This window comes from Stegastes partitus, unplaced genomic scaffold (assembly GCF_000690725.1).
Source record: "Stegastes partitus isolate 25-593 unplaced genomic scaffold, Stegastes_partitus-1.0.2 Scaffold252, whole genome shotgun sequence".
NCBI lineage: Eukaryota > Metazoa > Chordata > Actinopteri > Pomacentridae > Stegastes > Stegastes partitus.
This window is the reverse complement of record NW_007577983.1, coordinates 374,424-384,933: the sequence shown is the minus strand read 5'-3', so window position 1 is coordinate 384,933 and position 10,510 is coordinate 374,424. Positions and strand designations below refer to the sequence as shown.

The 10,510-nt window shown below is 39.4% G+C and overlaps 1 protein-coding gene across 1 annotated transcript; it reads left to right on the top strand.

Moving 5' to 3' along the window:
• The first annotated feature begins 7 nt into the window (after positions 1 to 7).
• Positions 8 to 10,407, top strand: dpep2 (dipeptidase 2). The gene is made up of 11 exons (XM_008281945.1): positions 8 to 59; positions 504 to 661; positions 783 to 909; positions 1,134 to 1,263; positions 2,778 to 2,928; positions 3,298 to 3,367; positions 4,764 to 4,940; positions 6,869 to 6,953; positions 7,422 to 7,497; positions 8,069 to 8,204; positions 9,813 to 10,407. The coding sequence occupies exons 1-11, from the start codon at positions 57 to 59 to the stop codon at positions 10,020 to 10,022; spliced, it is 1,323 nt and encodes a 440-aa protein (XP_008280167.1). The 5' UTR covers positions 8 to 56; the 3' UTR covers positions 10,023 to 10,407.
• The last annotated feature ends 103 nt before the right edge of the window (positions 10,408 to 10,510 follow it).

The following is a 10,510-nucleotide window of genomic DNA, read 5'->3' as shown; positions in this document are numbered from 1 at the left end:
AGTTTGAATACAGCTGTTCAACACTGTGGACAACAAGTTGCTTTTTAACAACCGGGATGGTGAGTCTATATTGTTTTTTTATTTTTTATCTTATTTTATTTTTCACTTGAACTTTTCACCCTCCACTTTATCCATAAAAGCTGTTCAGAATGAATATGAATTTATCAGTCATAATGTATGTGTAGCCAATTTCATAATTTGATGCCATGACATGATCCAACACAGCACATTTTTTTGCAAGAACTTATATCTGCTCTCCGATGAACAGAGAGAATATAATACTCTAGGATTTTAATCTCATCAGTCTGTTTTTCATAACATAAAATAAGCATAAGCAGTAAGATAAAAGATACTGTTGTGTTGTATGTAGAATGTGTGTGTGTGTGTGTGTGTGTGTGTGTGTGTGTGTGTGTGTGTGTGTGTGTGTGTGTCTAAACCATGCAGTTGGTTAATTCTTCTGCTATCATGTAGCTGTAATGCACTGGTGTGTTTTCTGTTCTCAGATTGTGCTTTCTAGGAAAACTATAAAAGGTGCTTCATCGAGCTTCTGGATGCAGTCTCTTGGGGCTCTGGTGTTGTTCTGTGTGTTCCATTCGATATCTGGATACTCAGAAAGAGAGAGAGCCCATGATTTGATGTCCAGATATCCTCTTATTGATGGGTAAAGGATGTTTACTGTCCTGCTTACACAGAAGTTACATTCATGGATATGAATAGTTGAGATCAGATTAAAGTGCTTCTCCATCTTTTCCACCCCGCTCTCCTCACTCTCCATCTGTCAGTCATAATGACCTCGCTCTCCAGCTGAGGATCCTTCACGACAACCGCCTGAGCCAAATTGATCTTCATAATGTCAGCAAAGTGGCCACCGACATCTACCGTCTGCAAGCGGGCCATGTGCAGGCGCAGGTATTGTAATTTAATCAGCGTTCACTCCCGAGACTGCTCTATTTTAACGTCCAGATTGCTCCCCAGAGTAGCCGAGCAAAAGCAGATTTCCCCTTTTAAGCATTGGCATTTTAAAACCAAAGAGGCTTTGAAAAACAGCATTTTCCTAAAGATCAAGCTTGGAAATGACATTAACCTCAGTTACTAAAATGTGTCTCCCATTCTCTCCCCTGTTCTTTTGTCAGATGTTTGCGGTCTATGTGATGTGTGGGGCCCAGCAGAAGGATGCTGTGAGGCTGACTCTGGAACAAATAGATGTGGTCAGACGTATGTGCACTGAGTACCAGGACTTTGAGCTGGTTACATCTGCCCAGGGTATAGTACACCTCCCTCGTGATGATCTTGTATTTGTATTTGGCGTGTGCTGAATGTTTTCTTTTGTTTGAGTTAGGCCCTTTTCACACATGACAAGGGCTTCACTAATGTGTTAAAGCAATGGCATTCTGTCATTAAAGTTGGACTTAGACTCACTTTATTAATCCCCAGAGGGAAATTCAGTTGTTACAGCAGCATGAATATTCAACAAAGGGGGCAAACAAAAGCAAAAAGACAACACAGAATATTAGGGGAGGGGTATTAATGATGGTAAAATGAAGTAAAAATAAAATAAGATAAAAAATATAATATAGAAAGAAAAGTCAACAAAATGTAGAAGAATACACAAGAGAGATACAGAAATGTGCAAATGATAATGTGCTTAGATGAGCAAATGACGGAAGTAGGTGTAGATAAGTTTACAGATACAATGAAAGACGTTAAAATGTAGAGTGTCCAGTATGTAAAGTGGTTTCATCAGCAGGTATTCAGCTTCATTCAGACAAACCCACAACATGGAGACACAGTATGTGTACAATACTAGTCATACAAGTGAGATTGGACAGTATATAACATGTATATAACGTGGTGTATAGTACTTATCAATAAACATGTAAATGCAAACTAATAACAAGCTTATCAAACCATCCTAAACACTGAAAATTCTGTCCATGTGTCTTGGCAATCTAACTTCTACTTTGCGAAGACTAAAATAAGAATATCCTGACAGCTGTGATGGAGCTCAGGACTCAACCTGAGGACGGCTGCTGTGAAACAAATGATTTAAGTGCAGCTTCTAAACTGTGACTCTGTGTGACAGCTCACCTGTCTGATGTGAAGAAACCCGCACCGTGTGACCTGCTGTTAAATCCTGACTGATCTTGTCTCCATGTTGGGCATAATTTATAATTAGAAGTAATTAATGAAGTTACCGCTGAACTTCGGCTCCCGCGTACATGCGCTCAACTCTCTTGCTCATATGGTGCTGTTTAGATTGATGGTGCAAGTGTTTAAGATTGAGTCTCATTTATCTGACTTGTTATGGACTTCACTGCAGTTTTTATGAATGTTTTACTTGCAATAAATATGAAACTGCAGAGAAAAGTTGATTTTTTCATGATTATTATTTTGGCAAGCAAACTGTCTTTTGCTTTGTGTGGTTTTGGACCAATATTGATGTTGAACTATGAAAAAAAATCCTACCCCAAATAACTTCACACAACTTCATTGCTTGTGCATGCTTGTCTGTTAATGGCATGCAGTTCAGACTGGTGCCATGTTGAAAGCGATTGGCAGATGTTAGTTAGGCACAAGCTAGTAAAAATATGACTTCTACGAAACTGTGACCAGGAGGCTCATTCAAACACAAAGCCGGCATGTTTCGAGGTGCACATGTCTGAACTGGGCTTTAATGTCAAAGCAGCATCAACACAGCTACCAGCTATTGGTTTCATTGACAGCATTGGTGCCCAGTAATGTGTGTAGGCGTTGTGCATTTGTGTTCGTCTTTGCAGAGCTGAAGAACGCTGAGATGAGGCGTAAGATCGCATGTCTGATAAGCGTCGAGGGAGGCCACTCTATTGACAGCAGCATTCCAACCCTGAGGATGTTGTACCAGCTCGGTGTCCGCTCCATGGCCCTGACACACACCTGCAATACACCCTGGTAATAGCAGAAGCATGTTGAACTCTTTATTTTACCTGCACATGGGTCTGCTGGGTCTTTGCTATCTAAGCTGTAAAGCCAAGTATGAATGCCAGAGAGCTCCATTAAAGAATGAACCACTGAGCCGCATTTAATCTGAAAAATCTTTGCTTACCGGAATGAGGGAATGGAAAGGTCAAAAATGTTTACATATTTGATATCTGCATGTTTTTTTTTTTCTTTTATGCAAATTAACTTGTGTTTGTCTCTGCACGTAGCTGAGTTTGCCAGATGAAAGACACTTGAGCTCTAACCACATACAAATTAAACAAACGAGATACAAATTACTCTCATGATTTACGGCATTAACAATTTTCTTTATCAATGCAGGGCTGAGTCATCCTCAAAACTTTACAATGTCTTTCAAAGACAGAACAACAGCCTGACAGAGTTTGGAAAGGTAAGCTCATATGAGTTCAGTGATATCAGTCATGTTTCTTCATGTTTTTTCTATTTTTGCATTCCTCAAAGCAGTATCTCAGCAAGATGTTTTTCTTATTTTTTGGAAGATATGTCAACATAACATTTCCAGTGTATTTTTAAAAATAGAATTAAAAGTACTGGATGTAGCTACAGATACATAAGTAGACAGTCACAATATTTTAGAGCTGCTTCATCTTTGTTAATTTTTGTTCAGCAAGCAAAAGAAAAGTGCATTTTTACTATTACCGTTAATATTACTGTATTAATGGAAGTAGTTAGAGAAGTTATTGTTATCTGAGACGCTGTAAAGAATATGAACCTCGCTTTTGTTCAAGTTGGTTAATGCTATGCATGCTACACTCTTTGCACAGTTGTTAGGCAAGTAAGTATTCCGACTTCATCAGTATTTTTGTGCACAAAACGTGTAAACTGTATTGTCTGTTTGATTTTGACTAAGAGAGACAACATCATAATGGATGAGAAGCAGTTTAGTAAGGGTCAGAAAGGAGGGGCGTAAGGGATACGGATACGTGGGGTCCGCTGCTCGGCTCGCCAGCAAAGGCCTCAAACATGACCGAATAATGACCTGGCTCTTCTTAACCGGACATAAATCCTATTAAGGGCGTGTGGGCTCTCCTCAAATGAAAGATTTACAGTGATGAGAGCCAATACATCTCTTTGGACAGCATTTGAGAGGCTGTGTTTGCTGCTTCAGGGAAAGGTCATGGTGAACAGATCAGGACACTGACAGACTCCAGGCTGTGGCAGCTACTGAAAAGGAGGGTGGTTATATTGATCACTGAATGGTTTTGAAAGGCCAAAATTGTTATTTAATTGTCACTTTGTGTCACTGTTTTTGTCACGCTTACTCCTAACGTTGAGAATACACACGGATGTTGGGAACATTATTTTTGTAATTATTATGCACACTCGTGTAATATGCCCTCAGAGAAAGACGACAGTCACATTTCCTTTGTTCAGTATTCAGGTTTGAGATTCGGTTACTTTTCGGATTAACTGAGAGGATTGCGTTTGTTCAACAATAACATTAATTGACGAACACAGCTTGCCTAATAATTGTGCACACAGTGTAAACATGCTTTTGGCAGGAGAAATAAAAGTAAACTTGCAATAAAACACACTGCTGGTGTACACTGTACGCATTTTGTATTAAAACCTTTAATATCTCTGCAATGCTTTACCTATTCAGTCGGTTCTGTCGACAGCAGATTACAGGACTTCCTTGACTGCTATCTGCTCGAGTGTGTTTATATGTGCACATGTAACTGTCTCCTGTTGTCTTCTCAGCTGATTTACTTCCTTCCCGTGTTCCCGTAAATTACCGCTTAAATGTTTTGTGATTTGTTTTTGAGGCCGTGGTGGACGAGATGAACAGACTGGGGATGATAGTGGACCTCTCCCACACTTCTTGGGACACAGCCTTGGCCGTGCTGAAGCATTCCAAGGCCTCGGTTATTTTTAGCCATTCATCCTCCTACTCTATCTGCAACCACAGCCGCAACGTACCTGATTGGCTGCTGCACGAGCTGGTGAGAAAAACAATTCGCCGAGTGATTAATGGCCTGCTTAGTTGTGCGATTAAATAATTATCTGATCAATCAGGTTTAATGATTAATTAATTTTGGTTCCAATCTTTGTTTATACAAACCTCTCAAAATAGAAGTTACAATATGTTTTTTAAACATTATTTTTAGTCTGTTTAGCCTTTCACTCTGTATCAGTAGAATCAAATATTCCCAAACAGTCCACTGTTAGGATTTTGTTTTGTTTTTTACATTTCAGCACACAGGATAGTTGATTTTGAATCCAATGGGTGTATTTGTGGGTGCAAGAAGTCCAATTAACGTCTCATTGATGACTTGTTATTGCTCCATCTTCTACATAATTCCAGGAGGCATGTTTCCTTCCAATTACTTTCTTCTTCAATCTCTCAAGATGATACTGACACAAAGGAGCATTTCTAGGTTTCAAAACAAAACAATCCCATCAACTGGTAGAAGATTAAATTAGATTGCACTTTATTCTTCATCACCTGTTGCAGCAGTACAGATACAGGAAAAGAGCACAAAAATGTAACAGGAGGGAAAAGAGAACAAACTAAAACTATATATAGGAAGAGCTGAGAAATATAATACAATAAAGCTGCAGATCTATGTAATGGAAACTATGATTTAAAATAAAATAGACAAATGAAAGGAAATATCATATAGTATGACATTGTATATGAGGTAGATATGCTGCACATAGCATGGGGTATACTGCACGTGAGAAAGCTGGGTGTAATATTGTTTCCTATGCAAAGATGCAGTATGGAGGTAAGAACTACAACATGTTGTTATAGATTACTGACAGCAGTTGGAATGAAAGACCTGCGGTCGTGCTCCTTCTTACCCTGCTGGTGCATCAGTCTGCTGCTGAAGGAGCTGCTCAGTGACCCCACAGTAGAAACCACAAACCATAAGTGCTTTTCCTCCAGCATGATGTAAACATTTAGAATAAGACATTGCAATAATTCCATTTGCCAAAGCGTTGAAGTGTATTTCCCCACATTCTTAGTTTGGTTCCTGTGCATGAGACTTTCACTAAACGGTTCTGTTTTGGTTATCAAAAGGTGAACGGTCAAGCAGTCAAACCCAAATGCATTGTTTGACTCTTTCTGAAGCTTTGTGTCTGCCAAATACGATCTAATACCCCTTGAACTCGTCTGTGTCCTTGTTTAGCTTTAGTTGGGCGTATTTATTTGTCGCTAATTTCTTCATTTCTACCCAAATTTTAGTCCACATTCCGCATTACAAGGTTTTGATGGAGTTCATCTTGGATTAAACACAACTACCAGTAACATATAGTGAGAGATAGAACTGCATCTTGTCCCACTTTGTAAATATTTGTATGACTGTAATAAGTAATATTAAAATTAAATTATTCTACTGGCATGAGTAGAACACTGTTTTCTCTCCAATGGAAACCCACGCTCAGTAAACTGTACATCATTCTAAATGTTCCAGAATAAAATTGGAAACAGTCATTAGGGAGGTACCAAGTGCTGAAGAAGTCTTAAAACCCTGCTTGCCAAGTTGACGTATATCCACATAACGAGATCCACTGAGTTTAGATGTTCTTGTACATGTAAATGAGGCATGTACAATATCTACAACATGTTCAATCATAGTGTTACACTAGCTAAATATCAATAATTTGTATTTCTCGTACTAAACCCAACTCCGACCCATCAAATCCCTCATGATGATCGCTCATATTTCTCATGTCGTCACTGTGAATGAGCTGCAAAACACCGTCCCATAAGTGCGATGTTTTCTACTTCTAACGATGACAAGTAATGAATCTAAATGAGACAAAAACTTGTATTTTAAGTGTGTCTCTTACATAGAATATTTATTTTCGTCAGTCATGTTTTTCTGTGTGTATATCTTGTGACACCGTGTGTGTTGTGTTTCAGAAAAAGAACAACGGGTTGATCATGGTGAATCTCCACAGCAAATTCATTTCCTGCAAAGATGAGGCCAACATCTCTCGGGTGGCTGGTGAGGCATTTTGTAATAAAATCCAGAGTTGTGCTTCATATACCTGATTTATTATGATTGGTGCTGGATTGGGTCAGTTGGAGGGACGGTGTACTATGCTGTGATTGGCTGTTAATGTTGTTAGGCAACTGTTGACAGAGATAACCATAAATAGGCAGAACAGACCAGATTAGTACCTTGCTGGCTGTGGTTCAGGTGTTGGGTTCATCCGCTAATCACAGGGTTGAAGGTTCAATTCCCAGCCTTCCCCGATATTCTTGGAGGAAGCAATTTAGGTTAGTTGAGTTCCAAAAAAATCCAAAATGCTCTGAGAGGAACAGCTGTTTTGCTTCAGCCTGCTTTTAAACTTCAACCAAATGTGACTGGTTCCTTAGCAGTTACCGAACAATGTCACAGCCAACCCACAGCAGAGCGTCCCTCCAATCCAATCTACCACCAACCATTTATTACTCTAACTGTCTTTTACAGACCATTTTGATCACATTAAGAAGGTGGTTGGAGCTGAATCCATAGGAGTCGGAGGGGACTTTGAAGGTGCTGTGAGGTAAGACACATTCGCCTACAAACAACAACACACAGATAACTGGAAGCACCATTTCATAGGGAATTGTATGAACTGCGTGCAAACATAAAAGCGTAAATGCATCAGTTCTCATATCCTGTGGTCTGGATAAGTGGGAATCTTTGGAGACCAAACAAAGCTCATGCCAGGAAACGGTACACACTTGTCTCAAGAAGTCTCCAGACAACATATTTCAAAAGGCTGTTGTTGAACCAGATCAATTTTGCGCTTTTGTTTGCTTGTCATGATATCAGCAATTTGGCTGTCCAGTTGTCAACAGACTGAAAAACGGTAAAAATCAATAACTTTATCCTGCTAGCAGCCATAAAAGGAGGCTGCTATGGATGGCAGTGAATTGCTCATGCTATGCATACATAACACCGTAAAACAAACAATGCTGAGGGGCCTCAAGGTTTTATTGTTGTAATTGTAAAGATGCATCTCTGTGTGCGTGCATGTCAGAATAAGTGATTTATTTAAAACATGTATATTTCATAGATACAACAAATACATGATTAATCTGTGCATGAAATTGTTTTGTTTCTATGAACAGCTTTCCAAAGGGCTTAGAGGATGTGTCAAAGTATCCCGCTCTGATCCAGGAACTGCTGCAAAGAAAGTGGACTGAGGATGAGTTGGCTAATGTCCTCCGAAGGAACTTCCAACGAGTGTTTGAAGACGTCGAGAAGGTGAGCCAGAGAAAAAAATTATTTTTCAGCCTTCCCTGATAAATGGAAGGTAGGCGGACCTATTTTTGCTTAATTTTTGGCCAAATGGGTAATTCTGCTGTAACAATGGACCATATATTTGGTAGAACACGCCTCAAGTATTTATAATTCCACTAAAATGTGTCAAATATTTGACAACATTTTTACAATGTTTACAACATCTCACATTGTTACCAACAGACTCAAATGTACAACTCAACAGCCAAGCATGGAAAATCAAACTTAAGAACAGTAGGACCTGGCACATAAAGAAAGGAGCACAGAGACTGGCCCAATCCCAATCTCTATACTCACAGACTCACTGTCTTTAGGCGTGAGGGTTTAGCGCCGTCCCACTGCAAAATCGTCAACTGCATGAGGGCTCTGATGCCGACTCTTCTATGCTGTTCTGCACCCTGTCTGTGAGTCTGCATATCTGCAGATTTTCCGACGGGACTTGCTCATCGTTCATAGTGAAATCGGTGACATATAAACACGGTTTTCCTGCCTCACACAAAATGTACACAAGCCAATTATAAACGGTGCAGGGAAGAAATCCCTTAGGAAGTTTATCTGTAAGTAACAGCATCAAGCTGCTTGCTGTTGCCGTGGCTGTTTCACGTCTGCAGTGTTGTTTGTATGTGTATGTTTGTCCACATAGGATTGGCAGATGTTCCTGGCTTTCCTGAATTTTGATAGTTTCCTTAAGTGCATAAACACTGTAGTGCCACACACAGAGAGTAATCAACTGAGCAGTTAATTAAAATGTAAATAAAACACAATTTTCCTTCTTTTTTTTGTTTTTAATGACAATGCATTGTTTTCATGCAACATGTGCTGTCACAATAGTGTCCAATTTCTCAATTTTTTTTACCATTTTAAACATGAACATACACGCTCAAGCATCGCAGCTACGACCTCAGTTACATCTACGAGGATTTAATGCTTCAGCCCTCATGGAGGAGATGGGATTGGGCCAATAAATACTCAATGAAAGTAGGGTAAGAGGGCATAGGTCGAACCAGTTAGTGCGGTGCATTTAATCACACAGGCAGGAAAAAAATAGGGTTAGGTAGTGAACACATCTGAAACAAAACAACAAGAACTACAAACAATAAAAACATCACTATAATCAGCAGGTTAACAAATAAAAAAAATCAAGACACTTGATGGTTTCTAATCACTTTATTTGATTGTAGAATGTTCAAGAATATGTGGCTATTTTTAAATCTCTTTTGACAAAATAATATTTTTAAATTCTTCCGCAATTTAAACAACCCTGCATGACTGACTGGAATGATAATTGACGTATAATACACATAAAATGCTTTATTTCCACTCCAGCTTTGAAAATGTTCTCGACAAAACCATAACCAAAAGACAAACTCAGGGAGGGTGGGAATAGTATCGGGTGGGTCTGAGAGTTTTGAATATTGTTTCATGACGGAGCTGCTGTTTATTACGAGTGTCAGTAACATTGGCTGTGACTCTGTTTGGTTCTGTGCAAAATCAATAAAGAAAATTTGAATCAAAAAATAAACCCCTTTTATCCATTGTCTCCCTCTCTCGTTGTCCTGTGTTTCCCCACAGGTCCGCGACCAGTTGAGTTCCAAACGGCCCAGTGAGGTCCAGATCCCCTTAGAGGAAGTGCAAAACCCCTGCAGGCTGGTTCTCAGACCTCCTGGCTCCACAGGGCTGCGCTCCGACCAGAACACCTCCTCCGGGGCAGAACATGGATCACCAGGTCTGCTAATCCTGGTCCCGGTTCTGCTGCTTGCCAGCCTATTTGTGACTGAGTGAACATTTCAGTTCAGCTGCACCGTCTTCTTTAAAGTGCCTCATTTTCCACATAAAGAAAGAAGAGCTTAATGAGTCTGCTGTAGCCATTTGTGGGTCATCACATGTCAGTAAAGATTAGGGGGGGATTAATCACTTTCTTGCAGTACAGTAAAACTTCTATGTTTAGCCCCGTTTTTGCAGTAATTTAAATACCAACTCCTGTAAATACAATAAATACACAAATGATAACTCTTCTGTAAGGCCCTGTACAATTTATTTTGGAATTAATTTATTCAGTATTTATTTTACTGCTGAATATGTTGCACCATGTTTGACTTGATCTCTGTGAAAAACATGAAGGAGGATGATAATGCTGATAAATAAAACTGCAGAGATTGCACTGTAAGTTTTTTTTTTTTATTTCTAAATGATTTTCTATTTACTGCTGATCAGCTTTAATTGAACACACGGTGTTGCATTGCATGAAGCACTTCAACGAAACAGTGCAG